The sequence below is a fragment of the Oreochromis niloticus genome, linkage group LG20 (genome assembly GCF_001858045.2).
Source record: "Oreochromis niloticus isolate F11D_XX linkage group LG20, O_niloticus_UMD_NMBU, whole genome shotgun sequence".
Taxonomy (NCBI): Eukaryota; Metazoa; Chordata; class Actinopteri; order Cichliformes; family Cichlidae; genus Oreochromis; species Oreochromis niloticus.
In genome coordinates, this window is record NC_031984.2 from 22,392,377 (window position 1) to 22,417,244 (window position 24,868).

General features: G+C 43.6%; 1 protein-coding gene across 5 annotated transcripts in view; it reads left to right on the plus strand.

Moving 5' to 3' along the window:
* The window catches only part of casz1 (castor zinc finger 1), a 75,824-nt gene extending 53,322 nt beyond the window's left edge, over positions 1-22,502 (plus strand). For 3 of the 5 annotated variants that reach the window (XM_005478216.4, XM_005478214.4, XM_005478215.4), the window contains exons 6-19: positions 2,127-2,291; positions 3,894-4,066; positions 4,443-5,311; positions 8,494-8,626; positions 9,069-9,132; positions 10,181-10,344; positions 10,686-10,808; positions 10,897-11,217; positions 11,322-11,520; positions 12,359-12,530; positions 14,111-14,259; positions 15,568-15,805; positions 16,602-16,973; positions 17,762-22,502. In XM_005478216.4, the coding sequence (XP_005478273.1) occupies positions 2,127-2,291; positions 3,894-4,066; positions 4,443-5,311; positions 8,494-8,626; positions 9,069-9,132; positions 10,181-10,344; positions 10,686-10,808; positions 10,897-11,217; positions 11,322-11,520; positions 12,359-12,530; positions 14,111-14,259; positions 15,568-15,805; positions 16,602-16,973; positions 17,762-19,044 (4,425 nt within the window). In that variant the 3' untranslated portion in view covers positions 19,045-22,502. The remainder of the gene's footprint in view (positions 1-2,126; positions 2,292-3,893; positions 4,067-4,442; positions 5,312-8,493; positions 8,627-9,068; positions 9,133-10,180; positions 10,345-10,685; positions 10,809-10,896; positions 11,218-11,321; positions 11,521-12,358; positions 12,531-14,110; positions 14,260-15,567; positions 15,806-16,601; positions 16,974-17,761) is intronic. The other 2 variants (XM_005478219.4, XM_013271134.3) reach the window with 1 other exon arrangement.
* Positions 22,503-24,868: the final 2,366 nt, after the last annotated feature.

Genomic DNA, 24,868 nt, shown 5'->3' on the forward strand with positions numbered 1-24,868 from the left:
AAGTGTCCTTAAATATGGCCCCTTTTAAAAAATCTATTTGTTCTTTGTTTTTCCTTTTCTAAAGACACTGCCACCGTAAGGGGCCTGGCTTTAATCCACTTTCACGGTATTAATCTTGCCCCGGTCCCATGAGGTGTCATGTATGGCACAGGAAGGAGAAAAAAAACAACACAAAGCAGATCACGATACAGGCCTCGTGTTTGCTGTAGCATATGGCCCAAAAGAGTTAGACAAACACGGGTAGATTTGTCAAACGATGTAGAAAAAAATCCACGCGCAGCTAGAGCTGTGTGTATTTTCCTTCCTTTCTTAACAAGTTTCTGAATTAAGCCATCTTCAGATGTAATCTCCAGTCTGCTCCCGATCAAGAGAGATTACAGCTTGATAAATATTGTTTATGTGGTGAAAAGCATTACAGATCTAAGCTTTCATTTTCTGCTTGAATCCCACTTCACAGTCTGATGAGACACATTCTTGGAGGAATACAAAGGAAAATCATTTCATGTCATTATTTAGAGTGTTAGTTCAGGTTATCATGGCAATTTCCACGGTCAGGTCCACATTTCTCTGTTGCTACTGCGTCGCATGGAAACACAGATATGCTTTGGAAGCCAGTTCCCGGGATGTCAATACTGAAAAAAACAGGCAGGCAGTGATGAGCAGCCCCCTTTCAAAGCGATAACTCATGAAATGTTACATGACACACACTCCTGGAATATTATCCCACTGCCAGCCTCTGGGCGATTGGCTGAGTCTTAACATTCTCCTTTCATGGGCTTGTACATGGGAGAGAGTGTGCATCTTGCCACACTAGTGGGAATCCTAAAATAAATGTAGCAAGTGGCTCCCAACCTTCATCACCACTCAACTGAAAATGAGATCTTTTTCCCAGTCAGCTCTCTCCATGGCCTATTTTGGACGGCTTGATGGATCGAATGTACCATGACCACAGTTCAACCTGTCATCGTTAGATAACAGAAAAGTGCAGGCCTGAGATCTGTAAAAAAACAATCAAAATTAGCAAAAAGAGAAAATCGGAGACAATCATCAGCCAGATTAAAAAAAATTTAATTTAGGTGTGTCAGAAATCTGCAGCGGGAAAACACACCAACAACAGGGGAATGAACGGCTGTGAGATCTTGGCTTTTTACTTGTGCGCAAGTGGAACACATGACACAAAGCAATTACCCTACTTTGTACAGCAATTAGTTGCTTTTTAGAGTCGTTCTTTCTGATGTTTTTCCCTCAACTGGAGATAAATATGGATAGAAGACAGAACTGTCTCATTGATTTAAGCTTCTCCTGTTACAGTTTCTGTAACATCAGCTTAAACCCAATTACAGCAGATTTGGTTGCTGCAGGTCTCCGTGGAGTGACTTTTCTGTTTTACCCCCTTCCGGACTCCTGAGTATGGGAGGGATTTTTTCCTTTTCCTTTATAAACAAAAATATATTATTTATTTAGTAATTTTACAAGGCGGGTGTCTTTGCATATTCATTTATATTTACAGGCGAAACCTGCACCAAAAGTGAGTGTTAATGCTTTAATTAAAAATGGAATCATATCTCAGCGAATTGAAAGGGAAACTGTTTTTTGGTTCACTTGTTTGTTTGTTTGTTTTTATTGTCTTCTGTTTTCCCCTGTGCACGTCTGAGAAACCATCTGCATGGAACAGAATTTTTCCAGACACAAAAACATCAGAACTGTTATCTTGCATGTCAATTGATTCATCTTAATTTCTAAAAAACAAAAAAAGAATTGTTGGAAGGCAGGGAAAAGAAACAAAGAACAGAAACAAAGAGTGTATGGGGAACATACTTTATGTTCCATGTGGAAGCATCTGTATTCAGAGAGTCCCGGGGCCTTTAAGTGCTGCATTTGGATAGGGCGCAACTTTGAGATATGCAAAGTAAATTAATAACCACAGAATGCATCGTGTTTAAAGACATCCTGTCCCTCTATATTGCCGTGCGCACATCCCTCCCCAACTGCCAATTGGCTCCTGCATGTTGCAGCTGCTGCTTCCACAGAGATAAAGTGACTTGTTGCTGATTCTGTGACTGGTTTAAATAAACACCAACCTGTTGCCGTACATCCCCCCCCTCACCCCCCTCCCCTTTTTGCAGAGGTTTACCAGTAAGCAGGATGTAATCAGGCACTACAACATGCACAAGAAGAGGGACAACTCCCTGCAGCATGGCTTCATGCGCTTCAGCCCTCTGGACGACTGCAGCGTCTACTACCATGGCTGCCACCTCAATGGAAAAAGCACCCATTACCACTGCATGCAGGTACACTACACAGACTCGCTTCTCCTCTTCCACCTACGCACATACCCACAATGAACCCACGAAAGCACATGCACAAACACGGAAACAAATATGCAATTATGGTTCCACGTGTTTAAGCATTACATATAGAGCAAAACAACCACTGCTCACTCTGTTAAAGAACACCAAATATAGATCAATGCAGGTTAATTTACCATTTATGATTCTAACTATATTGCAGAGACACCACATGCTGTCCATAAAGAGTCTAAAAGGCACAGTTTAAAAGCACTGGTTCTGTCCAGTGCCTTTAAACAGCCTTTTAGGAGCAGTGACATCATTTTGTTTAAAACGGGTTAAGTCAGGCAAAAATGAGCAACTCTATATAAATTATGGCCAACTTTGGAAAATCAGGCCACTTGCAAGACGCACGACTTCAGGGTGTTTCAGAGTCACTCGGCTTACCTACATATTTGTGAAGTGGAAACTCACTTTTTCCATTTATACCAGAGTGTCTTCGTAGAGCAGTTTGCAAAACGTGTCCTCGGCTAAATAAAAGAAAACTGAAAAAAAAAGGGTGAATACACGTGAGGCTGCTTGTGCTTTCCCCATCTCTTTACTCTCTCACTCCTTAATTGGCATGGCTAAAATTCAGTTAGGTGTTTATATAAACTATACATTTTTCATCTTTTAGTACCAAGCAGCCAGTTGAAGATTATTCCCCCTCTGGATTTGTTTAATTTTTTTCTACATCTGCTTATTTTCAATGTGTCATTGTGCCGAGAGCTTCTCACCAGCAGGGCAGCGGTGCAGCGCAGGATGGCTTGAGATATATTCTTTTTTAAACCCCTGTAACAGAGTAATTGTTATTAGGACATTTCAGCCCTTGTTTTAACAGTCCCTGAGAACCTGCAGATGTTGGCATCGGCTCTCTTGATTTAAGGGGGAAAAGAACCGAGAGGAATTTTTTTCATTGTTTGACTCAATATGGAGAAGTTGCCCGGTTTGCGCGGGTGAAAAGTGCCACGGATGATATACAATTGCTGCTTTTAATTCAAACATTACCTGTTTCCCCCCCCCCTTTGTTGGCTCTGAGGGCTCATGTGTACCAGAGCATTTTAAACTAAAGACTTAAGACAGTCATCTTACTCCTGTCTACCCCCTCCACTACTGAAATCTGTTCTCAGAGTTACAGTAAGTTTGTGGCGACTCACCGTTACTCTCCAAATATGAATTTCATTTTCTAAAAGGCTGCTTTGCCAGGAAGGTACTGTACTTTCAGCAGCCTTCTGCGGCCACTGTCTCTTTCAGTCACCTCCTTTTTTTTTAACTTTCCAATTGTCACAATGGCAAGATTGTTTCCAATTCACAGGTTTGAGATGAAACTTGTAATGCTCTGGTGTTACCACAAATTAAATCTTGAATGTGAGAAAACATTCTTCTTCTACCCATTTCTAGGCCACTAGCATTTTCTTAACCACAATGAGATCCCTCCTCTACATCTAGTACAGTATATCTGATCTTTTAAAGCATTTTACAAACCATTCTTGCAAACTGAAACTCATGCATGCTTTGGGCCCAGATCTTGCTTTCGATTACCGTGCTCTGACTCTGCTTTTGCAGGTGGGCTGCAGCAAGGTGTACACCAGCACCTCCGATGTCATGACCCATGAAAACTTCCATAAAAAGAACGCCCAGCTGATCAACGATGGCTTCCAGAGGTTTCGCGCGACTGAGGACTGTGGCACGGTCGGATGTCAGTTCTACGGGCAGAAGACGACACACTTCCACTGCAGGTGGATAGACTTAATGTGGTTTCTCCTCAAGATTTTATTTTACAGTATATTAAAACCAACTTTTGACAGATATAGTTAAAAAAAACAGATTCATATATTAAAATGGATCAACTTAAATTTTATTGCATTGTGACTTGCATGTGACAAAAATCATTAGAGCACTTTGCATAAAGAAAATAAAATTAATAATTATGAAAATGCACTTTTTTTAATTCATCATCACCTCTCAAGAATTTAAACCTCCAGCAAAGGTTGGAGGTGGTGATGTGTCACCGAACCGCCCCAGTTATTATTCCACTTCACTGTAAAGTATTTCAATCATGTGGATCCCCTCCATGAATCCACACCTGATCACATTATCCCGTTTGCTTTTCAGGCGCCCGGGCTGCACCTTCACCTTCAAGAACAAGTGTGACATTGAGAAGCACAAGAGCTACCACATCAAGGACGATGCTTATGCCAAAGATGGCTTCAAGAAGTTCTATAAGTATGAGGAATGCAAGTACGAGGGCTGTGTCTACAGCAAAGCCACCAACCACTTCCATTGTATCCGCTCCGGCTGCGGCTTCACCTTTACCTCCACCAGCCAGATGACCTCCCACAAGCGCAAGCACGAACGTAGACACATTCGCTCTTCTGGTGTCATGGGCCTCTCTTCCACCTTCCTGGCACCAAAGGATGAGCCCGAGGAATCCAGCAACGACGACCTAATGGACTTCTCGGCCATCAGCAGCAAGAACTCCAGCCTGAGTGCCTCACCTACAACCCAGCAGTCCACTACTGTACCACACCTCTTGAGCACACCCACCACTGCTGTCTCCTCCTCATCCACACCGGGCCACGCCCTCAAGCCGACCCCCTCGCTGCCCAGTGCGGGCCAGCGTATGTCCACCCTGCTGTCTCAGACCTTGCCCAGCAACATACCGGTGGCTCTTGCTCTTTCCAACAGCACCTTGGCCACCTCCAACCCGTTCTTCCCCCTTATGTCCAGGCTGCCTCTCCAGCCACCTCCTCAAGCTGCTGGCCTGATATCCGCTGTGTCTTCAGGGGCCCACTCCATGCCCACCGACTCACTGACCCAAGGCTGCTCCACAGTCGGGGCGGATGGAGCCATGCCATCTACCCCAACCTCCTTTGCCACCTCCTCCATCATGGAGAAGATCTCTGCAAGCAAGGGTCTGATTTCACCCATGATGGCCAGACTGGCGGCTGCTGCACTCAAGCCATCCGGCAGCCCAGACACAGGTCAGTGAACAGCCAAGTTTATCTCATATATTAATGATGGATAATATAATGTGAATATAAAGAGTTTAAAAGCAAACTTTAGAGCTATGTCCAAATCCACATGTTTATGATAACCTGCATGCTTTTTCGCTCTTTGTGGACAAAGAGAGAGCACTCAGAGGTCATCTCTCTAACTATCCTAGAGCGATGAGAAGGGCAGAAAACCACTGCTTTCAGGCTTAAAGGGGCATTCCGGAGGCATGGTCCTCTGCTCTCGGCTTGTTATTGTGTTGATCGTTTGTTAGATACCCACAATCCATTTGGAGATAAATGCGCTGACAGGGGAGAGTAGAGCCTGTAAAAGTCTCTTATGATGTTCAGAGTGGGGGCTCCTGGGGGTTGTGTTGAACATGTTTCCTCATCATTGGTCTCTTATCTCTGTCTGCGCCCATTCCAAGCAAATGGAGGTGGAATGAAATTAAGTTCAGAAATTGCGAGAACAAAAAAAAATAATTTTTTTTTCGTATCCTCTATGAAAACTGATAAAAAGAAAAAACAGAAATCACTCAGGCAGAAATGAGTCAATGCAGCAGAGCTAAGAAACAGGCTTTTCTTTTTTCTTTTTTTTTTCACTGATACAAGACCTCAGTCACAGATGCAGTCATCGGCAACGACGCACACTTTTTGAATTTCTGGAAACCTTCTGTTTCCACAAAAACATGTCACCCATAAATTTCAGAGGTAATTGGCTTGTCTATGTTTATCGCATTGCTCTAAACAAAGCCTCTGAATGAAAATGAAGTTAAAGTCTTCAATTGATAATGCACTGCAGCGCATGGTCTCGCATTCAATTGCAGTGCATCCTCCTGCGCTCAGCCTGAGCAGGTGGGGTACGGATTGTAAATGGGACTGCTCCGGATGTTGGGACTGGGAAGGATTACAATTCCTGGTGGTACTCCTGGAGCAGGACAGGCCCTGGGAGAGAGCTGGGGCAGCTGCTCCGAGGAGCCGAGCTGAGCCCGGGCTGTCAGACTGAGCTCCACCTCTGGGCTTCCAGCAGGTAGTCTGGGCCTCCACAGATGGTGCCATCACCACCCCTCTCGATGGCTCACTTAGTTACAGCTCAGATCTCTTTACTGAAAAACAAGTTATTTTAAATAAGCTCTCCTATTTTAATCGCACACATTTTCATAAAAGTTTTAGCGCAGACACAGGATGGGGGGGTTGCTGTGTGGTTTTGTTTCTCATATTTGCTTCATAAAATGTGTGAACAGGACATTTGGGGCTAAAATGAGGAGGAAGTGGTTTGTGCTTCTCTGTCAAAAAGGTGTGAGAAAAGTCACTGTGTTTGTGGCTATTTTTCTCAGTGTTTATTTTTTCTTCGGGTTGTGAAACTTCGCCTCTTTTGCGGTAAATTGTGCATTTTTCCTGTTTCTGCCTTCAGTATTTTCTCAGCTTTTCGTTTCTTTTTTCTTTTCTTTTTTTCATTAATGTTCCGCTCTAATTTACCCCTAAGTGTTTTTCCCAGAGATTCAAGCATCTGAAGGGTTTACTAATTAGACACACAGTACAAATGATCTTTCACAAGCTCTGTATCTTATCCGGAGTAATTACATGGTGGTACATTATTCCTGGATAATTTCCAGAAAGAAGCTGCTTTGAGTCAAACTCATTTGTTCTCTCTCTGCTCGCAAAGTGCATGCAAAAAAATAAATAAATTAAAGAAAAATCACGATGTGCATTGCAGTGAGATTGTTTTGTACTGTGATCTACCTTGAGCAGTCAGCTTATCTTCTGATTGTACTAAACATATACTTTACTCAGCGTGGCGATCATGTGTGGATCATGTAGTGAGTGGCTGCTCTTGATATAATGTGCTCTCATTTTGTCTGAGAGATGATTTAATTGTCAATGACAAGGCAGGATTTGTCTGGCTAGTTAATTTTGGGTATACTCCTATCAAGTTGGGGGGGGGGGGGGGGGGGGGGGGGAGCTGGACAGAGACTTGGTAAGCATTCAGTGACCTCAAACCAGCCGCAAAATTGTTTGACTACTGTTTTCCTTTAGCCCCACCCCTGCCCCACCCCCAGCCCCTCCAACCTCGGCCATTGTCAAACTGAACTGACACTGACACTTCCCCATCTCCCAGCTTTCAGCTGACAAGGCCCAAGACTGGCTTTTCCACTTGTATTCTGCCTGATATGTCTCTGGGTCATCTTGTAGCGGAGGGAGGTGGTGGTGTGGGCGGGGAGGGAACTCTGGTTGGTTTCCCCCCTTACGTTGGCTGGTCTTGTTTTCTCTGTAGCAAGTAAAAGGAGAGGATCCCCATCAGGCTCAGGGCCAAGGGCACACACTTGGTTGCCCATGACCTTGCCTGTCACAATCCCTCAACACCAGCCCTAATTTTTAAACAACAGATTTCTCACCAAACCAATCGTGGCTGCTGGTGCACTCCAGTTTTAGTGTCTCAGAGGCTACGCTGGGGCTCCCACCCCCTCCCGCTCACATATATATTTTAAAATAAACGACCACTTATTGTCAACCAAAAGCTCTGCTTTCCCTGTATAGCCCCGGGATAAATTAATATTTCAATCCCGCGGGATTGGGAAAGGGGGGGCCAGAATTCACCTTCCTGTCAGCGTTTTTACCTCAGGTCATCCCCTGGTGTTTATTTATTTCAATTCAGCGCTCCTGTCCTCACTCACAGCATTCACTGAATACCTATTTGGAGGCGAATGTGATCGAGGGGTCACGCTATTTGAACCAATCTGATTGGCTGTCAGCTCCAATCTGACCGACATAGCACCCGTGTTCCTTGTGGGTACGCTCAGTGGCATTGGCTGCCGCCCGTTGTCAGGCCAACAAGGAGCCTGGGAAGGTGGGAAGGGAGGGGGTGGCCAATCTGAGACTGCCACTTTCCCTCAGCATTAGCATCTCACTTAATGACCAGTTAAGAGGCAGCCTGGCAAATGAGTTGTGACAAGTGCTGCAGAAAAAGGAGTCTTTTTCCCCCATATCTCCCGCCTCTCAATCACCATTTAAAAGGCTTGACGGCCTGACATAATTTCGCAATAATTATCACTCGGAGTATTCTTTTCGGGCCAGGACAGGAGTCAGATTGGATCTTGTCATAGAGTAATAATGCTGACCAACAATAACTTTGTTGTCTCTTCTCTCATCTGCATCTCTGACTTGATCCTCAGGGAATGGGCAGCCGGCATCAGCCAGCCAGTTCAATCTGGTTCAAGTGAAGCAGGAGCCAGTGGACGCCAACTCCGGGGCTTCCCAAGACTCCACACAGGAGCACAGCCTGGACCTGAGCAAGAAAGAACAGAGGTACAGATGGTAAACTGAGGGTTAATTCAAAGTGAAGGATGGTTAATTAGTGTTTCTTTAACCAATTCAGCCTTATTAATATTGGCAAAATAAAACCCCACAAAAAATCAACAAGAACATCCAGCTTCTCTGAATGATAGATGATGTCTACTAGTTTGGCAGCACTGGTTATATACAAAATATTTAATTTATATAAATGTGCATACAATTAGAAAATCCTCCACATATTTCTCCATTTATTTATTTTTTGTGTGAGTGAGAGAGAGGGATGTTTACATAAACTTTCAACTCCAATCTTCCCTCCAACCCACAGCAGATCTTATTTCTTAAGAAGACAGCATTTTTCTTCTTCATTATACAGGCACACCTTGCGTGATAAATAGTAATATTTACTGTTCTCATGCAAATCTTGACTAAACATTGTTCATTTTCCTTGTTCCAGTAATGAATCAAACGGACACCCTGTACCAGGGAATACATCTCTTTTATCCTCGCTTATGAATAAGGTAAGATCCATCCATCAAACGCCTTTCATCCCAAGACAAATTAGCGGGACACGAAGGGGCCTGTTTGTTTTTTAATGTTTCACGGCTAATAAGATGAGTTTGTATCATTTAAATTTTCCAGCCATTTTTCATAGAGTGTAATTTTCGCTGCACCTCTCACAAATTAATACAATGAAGCAGTAGCTGGGTGCCATGCCAGATATATAGAGATGTTTGTTTTTTGATGAGCTGTTTTGAACTCGCCGTCCAATTTTTCCTCCTCCTTTATACGTTTTCTTCCCCCTGCCTCACTCTACATTTATTCATAGGGTTTATAAATTATTTGATTAAAAAGTCAGCGCAGGAAAAAAAAAAAAAGAAAAGCAGGAAGGCGCTGCCCTCATTTTTTAACAAGTCTAAATGTTAGCGTATGGAAATTTAAATCTGTATATTTTTTTTGTGAAGATTAAAATGGACATTGTCTTAGTCATAAATCTTATCTGACTCGTACAAATATGCCAGGTGGTTTCCATCATGTTGATGATGTAATGGCAGATCAGCCACCATTTATTTACTCTCTCCGACTGATCATGGCTTCCTCCACTCCTTACCCCCCCCCCGCAAGCTTCCCCGCCTCCGTGCACCTAAGTGCACGTCGTGGTTTTAACCTTTCTCGAAGACACCTTACCTTCACACTTTCAGTCATGGCGCCCAAACGGCAGAGACGAACTGCTGTCTAGCAACTCAACTGTTGTCGTGTCAGCTTTTTGTTGGTTTGCTGCAAGCCACCACATTACACAAAAGGGTTAACAGTAGCTCCCAGAGGATGCTTGGCAAACACGCTTGGCCTGCACTCAAGCAAAAGCCCGGATGTTTGTAAATCTGGCTGCCCTTTTTAGCTTCGCCAAACCGTGTGTGTGTGTGTGTGTGTGTGTGTGTGTGTGTGTGTGTGTGTGTGTGTGTGTGTGTGAGAGAGAGAGAAAGAGAATTCATTCTCATACTCTCACTAACATACGAAAGTGCCCAGCTAACCCAGCGCCTGGTGGTTTTTGTGCTGTTTTTTTTGTAGATGTCACAGGTGAACCCTGCCCTCTTCAATGCAATGAACCTGAAGACAGAGCTAGAGGCAGGTGAGGGTGGTGACTCCTCAGAGGCAGCACAGTATCTCAGTAAAGTGCTGAAGAGGCCCCTGGCAGAAAAAGCCACCGAGATCTGGAGGACATACCTCCGCAGGTATAAAAAACAACAACAACACACATACACAGGAAGCGCATAGAGACACTGGATTCATTATGAGAGTGAGAAAACAGTCAGAGTGTTAAAAAGTAGTGCACGTCCTTGGAAGGTCTTTCCTGTAAATACTATTCCTCACATACTGTATCAGTGGAAACCCCCCCCCCCCGAAAAATAGAGAACACGTTCTTGCAGGAATTGGAAATGACAGTGCGCTGGTTACAGTATGACGGACCGCAGACATTTACCGTCAGGTGAAGAGTTGAGCCAGGTGTCCTCATAGGTTGCGTTTTCCTTAAACAGCAGTAAATTTACAGTTTTTCTTATCTGTCTCTGTTAAGGTTTGACACGGATGACTTCTGTGAAGCTCAGTGCGACTTCCTTCACAAAGTTCACTTTCATTGCTTGGTAGAGGACTGCGGTGCCCTCTTCAGCACTGTGGATGGGGCTATAAAACATGCTAAGTGAGTGTCACGCTACCCTCGCTCTCTGCATTTTAGTTTTTGGCTTTTATCGATCGGTATAAAAAAGAGCTTCCATCTTGTTTTTCAGCTTCCACCTCCGAGCCACCTTGAAAGTGAAGTCGGAGCCTTCGTTCGGTGAGGGCAAGGACTCCGGTGAGGGCGCCCAGCTGCAGCCTGTTGCCCCCGTCTCTATGGCCAACAACCCCTCCATGGATGTTGCACACCTCTCCTCCTCTGGCGGATACAGCTCTCCTCCCCCCTCCCTGCTGGCCTGGAAGCAGCTGACGGGCAGCATCCCTCAGATGCCAGCATCAATGCCCAACCTGCCATCCAGTTCCCCTCTAGCCACCACCTCTCTGGAGAATGCTAAGCCACAAGTCAAACCTGGTTTCCTGCAGTTCCAAGAAAAGTATGTGGAAACCTCTGGGTTTCATACACAGCGCCCTGCTTTTCTTCTTACTCTCCACAAGTTGATTAAACGATATCTTCTCTGTTTTTTTCCTCCCCATGCAGTGATCCATGTTTGGCTACTGACTGTAAATACTCCAATAAGTTCCACTTCCACTGCTTGTTTGGAAATTGCAAGTATGTGTGCAAGACCTCTGGAAAGGCAGAATCCCATTGCTTGGACCACATCAACCCGAACAACAACCTGGTCAACGTCCGCGACCAGTTTTCCTACTACTCTCTTCAGTGTCTCTGTCCCAACCAGGTGAGTGTGGCTTGATAACTCAGCCAGGAGCTGAATCACCTACTGTCATCTCCCAGAGGTTTCTAAGCATGAAGTATGCTATCTATTAGACCAGTATTTGAGGTTATTTGACTCAAGGCTTTCACAACCACTGCTCGCCGTCTTCCATCTCTGCTGAGAAAGACAGTCGACTCACCCCAGTAATGCCTGTTTATATGTCAATGATGTCATTTTGACTGCCGCATTCTCCTCTCAGAAAAGGCCAATTTAGCTGATATTACCCAATAAATCATTGTCACTTGCACAGTAAACAAGGCTGTCTGGAATAGGGCAAAAATCAGGGGAATGCTTCGCAAATGAAACCTAAATGGCAGCCCCTGCCTGCTCTCATGAGCCCGTATTTGGAAAACCGTTTAAATGAATTCATTAATGTGTCGAAAATCACCCCTCTCACAAAAAGCCCCCCCCCCTCCTTCTCCTTCTTCTCTCCCCCCCCCCCCCCCCCCCCTCCCACCCTCCCACCCTTCTCCTGAACTGAGAAGATCTTATTTGGCCCGGTCCTTTGGGATCTGGGCCTCGCAAACAGATGGTGGTGTACAGACATGTTAGAGCGGAGGGGTGTTTGTGGGATGCCTGGAAAAGCAAAGTAATTGTACCAAATAACCGGAGAGGAAAAGACTGCGAGGTGTTGATTATGTTTTTTTTCCTTCTTCTTTTTTTGGGGGAAGGAACTGTGTGTAGTGTTCGCTTAAACTTTGCACACAAAGAAGGATCAAATAAAAATTAATCAGCTCCTCTGGCTTTCAAACATTCACGACATTTGAGTCATGAAATTGGAAATTATGTGTCTCCACTGCAGCACTGCGAGTTCAGAATGAGGGGCCACTATCACTGTCTGCGGCCCGGCTGCTTCTTTGTCACTAACATCACCACCAAGCTGCCGTGGCACATCAAGAAGCATGAGAAGGCAGAGCGTCGCGCCGCTAATGGCTTCAAATATTTCACCAAGAGGGAGGAGTGCGGGAGGCTGGGTAAGGAAAAAAACACTGGAAAAGAAAAAAACTTCTGATCCTGTAAAAGTTTTGTGTCTCGCTGTCTTTGCCTCGCATCAAGCTGTGTCAACCTGAGCGGCTTTTAAAAAATACTTTGCCAGGAGAGATGTGAGGATTAAAGGTGTTACGTTGAGAAAGATGTAGACTAATTTGTGTTGTCTGTTGCAAGAGGATATTCCCCGTGTTTACAAAGGGAGAGAGACCAGTGTTGGCAAACACGGTGTCATGCATTGCGAGTGGTTTAAGAAGCATGAAACAAGTCTGCCTCGTAGGTTTTTGTTGGCGCGTTTTGCATATTCACAATGGCACCTCGAGTCCCAGAGGTAGCCTTGCCCGTGCTATATGAGCAATAATGTCAAAGAGGGCAATCACATCCAGGTTGTTTTCTTCTTTCTTTTGCCCCTGTCAGAAATGAGCAATTAGGTTTGTGTTTGTTAATTATCTGGCTTGTCTGGTTTAGCCTGTTTGTGTTGTGAAGCTGCGCCTCACAGCCACCGCTGCCATCACACAGAAATGAATTAAAAGTGATCTGTTTTTTTCAGGCGGTTACACAAGCTTTTCAGAGCGCAGAAACAAAGCAAACAAAACCAGGCCCTAAACAGCTGTTTTTTGTCCCCAGCCTGATCTGCCAAGTGTATTGTTTGGGCTGGAGGGGAAAAAAAACAGAAAGGATTACCACTGCTAGCTCTCCAGTTATAAAGAATTGATGGGTTGCCAGTATCCATGGCAGCAACATTAAACTGAGCACCGCTGCTGATGTTACCTGGTTTCTGTCTCACAAAAGGCCCTCCCGTGTCACGGGGGGTTACTGTTATTTGCTCAACTTTGCGTGTTTAAAGCGTTGTGTGTGCAAAAGCTATTTGATGACACAGACATGTTTTTTTCTCTTAAAGTGGGTGCCATGGTTACTGACATGCTAGCACCTGCCCAGCATGTTACTCTTTCAATTATTTCTGCCTGCTTTTATATAATGGTATTTGATTAACAGGCACAAAACGGCACATTCATTTAATTTGAAATCATAAAGCAATTAGAGCTAGACCGGTTAAAACACTGGAAAAGAGCAGAAGAATATAGAGCAGACAACACCACAGCGGAGAACAAAAGGGGGGAAAATGACAATGGAGATACTTTGAAAAATGAATTTAATATGGGAATAATTGTATATTTACTTTGGTTTGCAGGGGTGTGTGCATTATTGGCCCACAGAAAATGAGAATTTATTTATGTAAATTCCTAATTGAATAAAGCATGTCAGTGTAATAAAAGAGCTCCACAGGTTTAGTGCACAGAAGCCTTGACTTGCTCAGTATGACACCCGAGTGATCTAATATTCCTCCTACATGTACACTCCGAAACACTTTGAAACCCGATCCCTCTTTTGTCACAGCTATATCATGAAATTAAAAAAACCCTAAAAATATTTCACTTGGTGTTTGATGTATCGCGACGCCGTCACACTGATAATATTGCGTGTGGCGCGGGGAGCCTTTTTTTGGACGCCGCACCGGGAGCCAAAGATAAATTAAGCTCTTACTTTATTCTTTTTTATCCTGCAGGTTGTAAGTATAACCAAGTCAACAGCCACTTCCACTGCATCCGCGAGGGTTGCCAGTTCTCCTTCCTCCTCAAACACCAGATGACCTCACACGCACGCAAGCACATGAGGCGGATGCTGGGGAAGAACTTTGACAGAGCCCCATCCCAGGTACAAGCACGCCAACGGCGACATGTGATACATTTTGAAAAGCGGTATTATAAAAATACAGGCTAAACATCTCAACGGTCTGAAGCCTGTGTTGAATAGTTTACTCAAACATATTTTAACAAAGCACACACCCTTTTCCTGGGAGATTAAACAGTGAATAGACTTTCTCTTAACTACTCTACTACTACTCTACTACATATTGTTGTTTTTGCTCATTTACACTGTAAAAACAGAGGAAGGGCTCGATATTGTTCAGCATTCGGGAAACTCATTTCTTTTTTTTTTAAATAACACTGCATATCAGCTCACCTCTCTTACCTAAACACGGCATTGCACTACCAACTGGGCATATTATTATATCGGTCTTTCTTTTTTCACTATACATTCAGACGTATAGGGCACAGATCTTTTTTCCTCCCATATTCACTGTGTTGTTCTGCTGATCTGCAGTTCTGCTTTTATTATTCTGCTAATTTCCCTCATGGGATTGATAAAGCATCTGTCTGTCTGTCTGTGTGTCTGTGTTTTTCATCTAAATTTTATGTTCTCACAAACACACCATTGTTTGTGGTTTTTGCTGTAAGAAGATGGAAAAAAAAGCTCCCCATCCATTAAGGACTGCTCTTAAAATCTCCCAATATCATAAAATGAAGAGAAAAATAGGGATAAAAACATTTAAAGAAGTGTAAAAACAAATGTTAAGCAGCGGAAGTCCTTTCTCGTTTCGATTTAGTCTTTCTTTTATTCTTTTTAAGGTCATGAATAACAACAGCTGTTAGCGTACTGGTGGTTGCGCCGTCTTTGTAACTTGTGTACCTGGTTTAGTCGGTTTTGTCGGGGTTTTTTTGTTGTATATCTATTTCTTTTTTAACATTCTGTTTCCTTTTTCTGAGTCATATTCAAGGAAAGACTAACAAAGACGTGATGTTCTGTAAAAAAGAGAGTGCCGCTCATATCCTGTCATACCAGTCAATAACAAATCACTCATGGCATTCTTTTGATGAAGTTTCTTTTACACGCAATTTCCTCAGTTAACCTCTGCAGTAGGTGCGGGATGGAGCCTTTGTGGATATAAATGTGGATTTTCTAGTTCTGTTCACACTGTTTTTTTTGTTTTGGCCTTCATATAATGACAAAAGTATGAAGTTCGTTCTTTCAAAAAATACTTCTGACGTCTTGAAATGCTTGGTTGGATGCCAAGAGCCAACACCTCCGCTGATGACTCTTTATAACTCAAGATGTTTGTTTCGTAAGTCTTTGTGTGATAATTTTTTTAAGCTTTTTTTAAAATTTTGTTTTGTTTTTTAGGTGATGTCACTCGGCCGCAGGGCGGATGAGATGCAGCAGCAGGCATCGGGTATGGTGCACGGGTCCATAACGAGCCAGCCTGGCATCAGCTCCAACTTCTCCAACATCATGGATGAGAATGATGACTACATGGACTACATGGGTGGAGGAGGCAGCCCCTTGGGCCTCTCCTCCGAATCCTCTAACCAGGACCGAAGCTGCACCAGCACACCTGTGGGCAATGACAGCTCTCCGGCAGGTAAGCCCACGTGACTCAGACTCTGACACGTCAGCATGTAAGGCCTTTAGCACAGTTTAGTCCACAGGTGTTGTCCACAAAGGTTTTCTACTCGTTGAACATCACGTTTCACTCAGCCCACACGTCACCCAGAAAGCCAGCAAATCGTCATCTCATGCATCCTCCAATCACGACTCTGACTTGCAATCAATATACACATTAGTTATAATATATGTGGTTGATGACAATGCTATATTCTTATGTTGGGAGCTGTGGACAAGACAGTTTCCAGTTTGCCCGGTCATCCTCATAAAACCTCCATTTTGTACATCAGTGGTTTGAGATATTGCACTGTATGTAGCTTATTACATTTTCCTCTGGCCAGAGATCATCCCTGTGGCTTTATGTCTACTTTAGCACTTTTAGTGGTTGGAGTTTTGGGAGAAAGGAAATGAGAAACAGCCTCTTTTCCCTCAAACTTATTGAATAAACGGGTTCTCCTCTATATTTTTTCCTAAATCTTAGCCTGTCTCTGATTTTCACATTTCTCCATGTGTTGCCAGAAATATCCACTACTCTCATCGTTGTTGTTTTGGCTGGGTTACTTTGTCTTGAATGGGCCTCATTTTGTATCATTCTCTTATCTTTTATCTTTCCCTTTTTGCCTCCCATCCCTCTGTGTGTGTGTGTGTGTGTGTGTGTGTGTGTGTGTGTGCGTGTGTGCGATGTGGCCCCCGTGTTTGTCTTTGTTCCCGTCTGTGTGTGTTTTCTCCCTCTTGCCTGTCCTTCACCCTCTCTGGTCAACCTGTCTCTCCAGGACAAGGCTGCCCCACCACCACTTCTGCTCCTACCACCCCTGCTGACACTAGCGCTACCCAGAATGCACCTCCTTCTTCCTCTCCTCCTCCACCACCACCACCACCGCCACCTCCTCTTCCTCCTCCTCCTTCCGCTCTTCAGCCTGGCCTGCAGTCCCAGGCCCCATCCCTCTCTCCTGCTCTCCTCCGACCCCCTCTCCCCTCACTCCCATACCTCCTCTCTCCATCCTGTCTGTCATACTCTCTGCTCAGCGCCTCTCTGGGAGCCACTCGGAGTGTTGTCATGCCAACCAACACACCAGCTTTCAGCCCCATCATTGCCACTCCGTCTCCGGTTAAAAATGACGTCCCTATAGTGCAGGATGCTGCAGGTACTTATCCCCGGCGCAAACCAACACTGCAGCTGTCATTCTCAATTACTGAGTCCTGTGCAGCATTTAACTGTGTGATCCAGCCTTTCTCACTCTGTACTGTTGTTATGAAAAGACTGAAAAAAAAAAAAAGAAAGCATGCAAAAACATATGTGTTGAAATGCTGAAACTTGCATGCTTACTGTGTGGGTACAGTAACAGGAAAAAAAAAATGTCTGTAATCACTTGACTTGCACCTTTGTGCGTAATTTCCCTTTTAGTATCACTAGGATTTAGCAAGAGACAGCAGTAAATTTGGCACCTGTTCTGTGAACCCTGGGCCCTGTTTAGCTTCCATTAACAAGGCTGCATCAGCAAGCTCTTATTTAATCTTGCCCCAAGTTTTATCGAGGCCCACCGCTTCCTGTCTTGCAGAACAGGGAGCACATCATTAGCAGTGACCCCAGGGTGTTGCAAAAAGGTGGGTGCCCCTCATAAAACAAACATGGAGATAAGAGGGTTGGTTAAAACTCCCAGCTCCGCCTCTCTTTGGGGGCCCGAGACACCCTGTAAAAGTGTCATGTCTTACAGTCAATCTATCATCCCCCCCCTCCTCCTTCTTTAATCATTCTGGAAATTAGGGATTAAAAAACTAGTGGCTAGCTGTGCTTACTCAGCTGTGAACAACTTCTGGCTGAGCGGGGTCGGACATTAGGGTTTTAACCAGGACAGTCACTTGTTTGTAAGTCTGTGGAGTTTATTATTTATTTAGGATTATTTTTGTTAATGTCCTTATCTCTTGTTTTTAGGCAACACCATCTCCATTCCCACGGCCACTGGTGCAAAGAAGCGCTTCTGGATCATCGAGGACATGTCCCCGTTTGGCAAGCGCCGAAAGACCGCATCGTCACGTAAGATGCTGGACGAGGGGATGATGCTGGACGGATTCCGGCGCTACGACCTCTACGAGAACTGCAAGGACTCCAGCTGCCAGTTTTCTCTAAAGGTCACCCACTACCACTGCACTCGTGAGAACTGTGGCTACAAGTTCTGCGGCCGCACCCACATGTACAAGCACGCCCAGCACCACGACCGCGTAGACAACCTGGTCCTGGACGACTTCAAGCGCTTCAAGTCTTCGCTCAGCTGCAACTTTCCTGACTGCCAGTTTTCAGGCAACAGCACCCACTTCCACTGTCTGCGCTGTGGTTTCCGCTGCACCGACAGCACCAAGGTGACGGCCCACCGCAAGCACCACGGCAAGCAAGACGTGATCAGCGCTGCTGGCTTCTGCCAGTTCAGCTCCAGCGCGGACTGCGAGGTTCCTGACTGCAAGTATAAGCTCAAGTGCTCACACTTCCACTGCACCTTCCCCGAGTGTAAGCACACAGTGGTTGGCATGTCCCAGATGGATTCCCACAAGAGAAAGCATGAGAAGCAGGAGCGAGGCGAGATTCCGTCTGTGTCGCCGAAGCAGGAAGCGGCGCACCACCTGGGAGGAAATGTGGCGGCAGTCCCTCCATCCTCCATGGGTCTGTCTACTTCCTCACACGGTGGCCTCCACGGTTTGTCCCACAACATCAACACCAGTACTCCTTCCATGATCTACCAGACAGGCGGCATTGCTTCTGACTATAACCACTCATACCCGCCATCCTCCATCAACTTGGACAGCTCCCTCAACCTGGGCACAGACACCAGCAGCTCACTGTTTTTCCTGAAGAACGCCGCCGGTCTGGGCCTCAGCGACTCCCTGGACCTCAGCAAGAAGATCCACCACGACGCAGCGCGATCAGCCCACAACCTCTCAACCCAGCTGGGCCTACCGGCAGCTCAGGACGACACCACGGGAACATCCGGGGAGGCCGAAGATGACATGTCACCAGAGGAGGAGGTGCAGGCGGAGGAAGAGGACGAAGAAGAGGAGGAGGATGAGGAGGAAGAGGAGGCAGAGGACGATCTCAACACTGACTCAAACGATGATTCGATGGCGGAGCCTGACGGCGAAAAAGACAATGGCCAGAGTTTCGATGCTTCCGTTAACCACACTGATGCTTCCCAACTGGAAAAGCAAGAAGATGCTGACCCATAAAAAACAAAAAAAAAACACAAAAAAACAACCAAACTGAGTTTAAGAACTGCAGAAAAATTCTGTGTACTATGAATAAACGAAAAATGAAAGTGGCCTCATTTATCATGTCGAGAGACTTCGGACGACGACAAAAAACAACGAGAGCGTGGCGAGAATGATGGCCCGAAACGATTTATTATGATGTTTACAAGATGACCAACATTATTAATTCAATTATGCATTAAAGGAAAAAAAAGATTACGAATGGAGACACACAGAGTTAGGGCCCTGTTTCACACATGGGACAGCAATGTAAAGCATTTTACTACACATCAGTCTTTTTGTGTGCGTGCATGTTTGACTTTAATTTATTTTCATTTTTTCACTTTTTTTGTGTGTGGACAAAAAAGAAAAAAAAAACACGTTAGAAAAACAAAAACAAATCTCTCTATATAACTATATATGTAAGTGTGTGTGTGTGCGTGCGTGCGCGTGTGTGTGGAAGATAATATACAAAGGAAATTGCTGGCACAGGCGACATGAACTGCAGAGCCGTGGATACATAGAAAAAGGGACATGAATCACTAAGGGAAAAGGATGTGTTTCAAACGTTTGATCTTTTTTCTGTATTATTTTATTATTAATTATTATTATTATTATTATTAGACACTGAGAGAAAGGGGTTACATTTTGCTTGTTCCCATCTCTTTGGTATTTTTTTTTCTCCTTTGTTCTCAATGATACGTGGACTCGACCTGTAGCTGTTCGGTCGGTCTCAGCTGCAGTCAGGCGTCCTTTCAAGCCGCCAACCTCGACAGTTCTCTCTGACATTCTGCTAGAAGTGTTTTCAACTAGCACCGACTCCAAGCTTAAACCTTTGTAATTTTTAGCCCCAATGTGCAGGAATCAAGTTTGTGCGTGGGTAGTGCACTTTTCTATTAGCTGACCATGATGATAGATAAGTCATAAGTATATTTAAAAAAAAATATTTTTGTTACCATTTGCATCTTTGCATTAAAAAAAAAATTGTCCTTTTTGTTGTGTTGTTATAGTCGGAAGCATATCGTTCTGTAAGCCGGAGAGGTCTTGATTAACGCCCGGCAAGTCACGCGGGGGATGTTTGGTTGTTGGAGGGGCGGGTGGGGGCTTCAAGACTGACCAGAGGAAATGATGAGTCACTCAGATGCAGCAGCGGGAGGGGTCGGGGTGGGGTAGGGGTGGGATATAGAGGAAGTGTCAGGGAGTGTGTTTTATGTTGAAACTGTACAGACCGAAAATGTCTCACAAAAAAAAAAAACTGAAAAAAAAAAAACGGCATTTTTGTTTTCCATTCACTATGGCTGTGGTTGAGCTCCTGTTGTAATGGTTTTTATTTAATATTTATGTGACCTTCCAAATGAGAAATTTTTAGAGTGTTATTGCACTTTTTAGGTTCATTTTTACCGTCTGGGGAATGAAAAAAAAGGAAAAAAAAGAATGATATATATCTTTTAACAGGGAATTTGCTTTAAAGATGTTGTTTTAGTTCACTTTTTTTTTTTTTTTTTGCTTTGATGCACAAATAGATGTTAGTGTGACAAAGAACTGTTGTTCTGTGGTTTATTTAAAGATTGGTTTTTATTTTTTGCTTCTTCTGTGATTGGACAGTACAAGAATTTTAAAAAAAAGGAAAAAAGCAACGACAACATAAAAAAAAAGGAAGGAAACGCGGTGCGTCGGGGAAACGGCGCCCCTGTATGAAACACTAATACGGACTGTGATTTCAATTAATTCTTAAGGAGTTCATAGCAATGCTCACTTACTGTAGTACTAAATTATAAACCTGTCTAAACCACCCTCTGGTTTTTATTGAGCGAATATGTACGACTGAGGAGTGGACACACTGATCATGAATTATCTCCTGAGCTTAGCATTGGATATAAATGATCACAATATAGGGATAAATAATGTGTGTAGATGATATTCCTCCAGATATTGTTTTGAGAAGAAGAAGAAGAAGAAGAAAAAAAATAAGGTTGTACAGTATTTTCCTCTGTAAAAAATGACTATATATGAACAAAATGCTCTTTGATGAACAGCTTCCTTTAAAAAGAAAACGGTAAAAAAGGAGAAATGAATAATAAAAAGTTAAAAATTCAAATAGCCTCATCATAGTTTGCTTGTGTGCGTGACCTCTCTTAATTAGAAGTTGTTCATATTATAGCGGCGGCGGGATGCCGTTACTTGCCGTATATTTTATTTCTTTTCTCTCAAACTAAAAATACACTGATTTGAATTCATTCATGGATGTTTCTCTCTTATTTATTGATTCATTTGATTCATTGTCATTTTTCTGTGCATGATTCCCCCACCCCCCACCCCCCGCTCACACACACACAAACACACACACCCACCCCTCCAATCCCTCTCATTAACTGAAAATCTTGGTTTGTATTTACTTTGCTGTGGGCGCAGACTGAACTGTCTCCCGGGACTCTGTTGCAGAGCAGAGGCATTTACTACGTTTGTTTTGTTTTCTCTTCATTTGCTGAGATAACTGCAGGGGCTGGGAGATGTTGTGTACTTGAATTCAGTTTAGTGTGTGTGCAGGTGTGTGTGTGGGTGTGAAATTTTGTTAAAAAAGGAAAAAAAAAGTAAGAAAATAAAGACGCTGTAATTATTATGACGCATGATTGGTAATGCTTCAGCCTGAGGTCATTTTTAGTCACGTGTAGGGGGAAAGCTGCTGCTGCTGGACAACAGCAGGGCAAAAGCAGCACTCCTTTTTTCCCCTCTGTGTCAGTGATACTACTGAAGTGTGTGTGTGTGTGTGTGTGTGTCCTACTGAGAGAGACTGATAAGCTGTGACTGTTCTGCCCCACCTACTCAAACCTGCAGTTCAATCCATAACCTCATTTTCCTGCTTGTTCCTCTATAAACTCAACTTTTTTTTCACCAAAATAGATGAAAACACACACATAAAAAGAAAGAAAAAACATCTGCATTCATGCAGGTAGAGGAATCAACAATATTTGTTGTCAGGGTTGTTCATTCTTCACATTCTGGTGTGAGAACAGGATCAAAGCGAGGACCATTACTGAGATTTAGAGGTCTGCTACTGCTAACAAGATGGCTCTCTGTGTCTTGCTCACTGGTAACAGGGCACATTTATTATTATTACTTTTTTTTTTCTCTCTTTAAGCCATGTGCTGGTGTCTCCTCCCAATCCTTCATGTCACCCAGTGGCCAGTGACTCTGTCTGTCCCCTCGTCTACAGCTGTTCCTGTCCTTCCTCCTTCTCTTCCTTGTGATGTTTTTTTTTTTTTAATAAAAAAAGAGAAAAAAAAGCACGGGTAAAGGCATCACCATCTGTCAGCCAGCTGGTATCCTGTATATAATCTACCAGGGAAAAAAAAAAAAAAAAGAATAAACATGAAAATTATATTACACAAAAACCAGACGGAAACGACCTCCAAATCCTGCATAGGCTGCTGCTGAAACGACAGATCGTTTTACTGTTTTAATTAACAGAGTAAAAAGGATGGTATAAAAAATGTGTGTGTGGGGGGGTAAACAGAGATGTATTTCCACTGCTGGAAAAATGTAATATGAAAGCAGCCTTCTTACTGCAGAGTAGTGGATAAACAGAGCAACAATTTAGACTTTGTAAAATATATTGCACTTTTGGACTAAAAGCCATCTCCCGTTAGCGTTCAATTTGGCTCGATTTATGAGACGTTTTATATGAAAAGTAGACAATGAAGCAATTTTTTAAAAAGTCTCTACTTGAATTTGTTGCCCTCAGCGCTACTATTCATTCTCGTCGTGTTGCTTATTTCCACTTGGATACAGTGCTGTTCATCTTCATTGTTCTATATTTATGTTTTTGCATGTCTTATGCAAACATTGAGCTTTTCACTCAGTGAAATAAAAAAACCCATACTGAATAACTATAGGCCTGTTTCCGGTGTCAGTGTGTTTTTGAATTAAAAAAAAAAAAGAAAAAACATGTGTATGACACATCTTTGAGCAGATTCATACCTTCTGCTTTCACACAAAACAACCTCGAGTTTTATGTTTTATAAGCCTCAACTGTGTGTTTGTGTGTGTGTTATTGTGCCAGGCAACACTGACAAGCATTTGGTTGATATGCCAGGAACAGGTTGAGTGAGTGTATGTGTGTGTGTGTGTGTGAGCAGCGTGGAGAGGCAACAGTTGAGATGGGAACATACACGACAGGTGTGCACTGCATATGTGGTCACATGATGCCTATAAGGCAGATTAGGGCCCAAACAGATGAAGCGCTGCTTAATGGCAGCTTTTATTAAGTTCACAAAGCGTGGGGGGTGGGAGGGGGGTTGAGCAGAGGAAAAGCAGGTGGCTGGGCCTGTGCACTCGTAAGATGAAGACAGATATTGTACAGTGTAGTCAGAAGAGGGTAGCCACTGTGGAAGGATTTATGGAGATTTGCCTATCCTGCACTCACTGCCTGCCTGTTCCCCAATCCTGCAGCAAAAGACAACGAGGGAGAGCTGGGAGAGAAAAAGACTAGCTAGCAGCTAACCATGAAACCAAAGTGGGTGAACATGCATAATGAGAATAAAGTATAATAATAATAAAGGTCAGCCACTGTAACCACACAGAAGGCTCAGAAAGCAAGAAAAAATGTGCAGCATGTTAAATATCAGTCCCAGGAAAACTGACTGACAGCATGGTATTCACAAACTAAGTTAACATTTGAGAATATCCATGCACTTCAGAGAAATGCCAGCTGATTAGGGCAACTAACAGATAACACAATCTACTGTATATACACATACCTGCCACTTCATTAGGGACACCTGTAGCTCATTAAAGCAAATAGCTAATCCGCCAATCACATGGCTGAAACTCATTTAGTGCATGCATAAGCAGGGATGTAGCCACATTTAAAGCTTAACGGAAAGTGTGGTCACATGAACACATGCGCTGTAGTGAAGAGTAAATATCGTGCGCGTTCAAGTGCATTTACAAAATTAGCCTAAAATGTCAAAAGAGCAGGTACTTATAGTGTGAGATATAGATTCGTACTCTTTTAGGTGCAGCTGAAAAAAAAGGTGTTGATGTGCATAATCGTGTCAGTTCTCACTTTGAGTGTACTGCACTGAGGTAAAGTAAAGGTGTGAAATCCACAGAAAACTTTAGATCAGTAAGGCCAACGAAGGCACACGAGATTGGTTGTCTTGAGTGTTTGCACTGTATGCACTTTGTGCGACGACTGCTGACATGAAAGAGCATCCACAGCGCCATGTGTTACGACTTCAAACGTGGGTACAGTGAGAAAGTGTCCACAGTACATTTCAGTTAAGTCCACATCCCTTTGCCAAAACTGCCTCCAGGCACATGTCACTGAAACAAACAGTGTTCCTGGTCTGCTCTGCCTGTCTCTACCTTTGTTGCTTCCTGTTACTGTAAAGCCACATATGAGTTACTGTAAACTAACTGGCAAATGTTGATTTATTGGAGTGGAAAAATAAAGAAGAATTAAGCCATCATTATCAGGATTTTAATTTTAACAAAGGATAATGTGGATCAACTAGACAGTCATAATGATGAACTTATTATTGCTGACTAAACTCTGCAGTTCCACTTCTTTCCATTTTAGCCTTTATTTGCCTCGATTTTTTGGCTTTAACTGGCCTGTTTTGGTTGTGTCTCCAGGATCATTTCTGGCTCGACATGGCATCATTTACCGCTGAACACCAAGCAACTGGTGGAGACCAAAACAGAACATAAATTCTGCTCCTGTAGAAACCACAAGTTACTAGCCACGTTTTTCGCATTGTACTTACAATGTTGTGGAGAAGAACTACTCTACCCACAATCA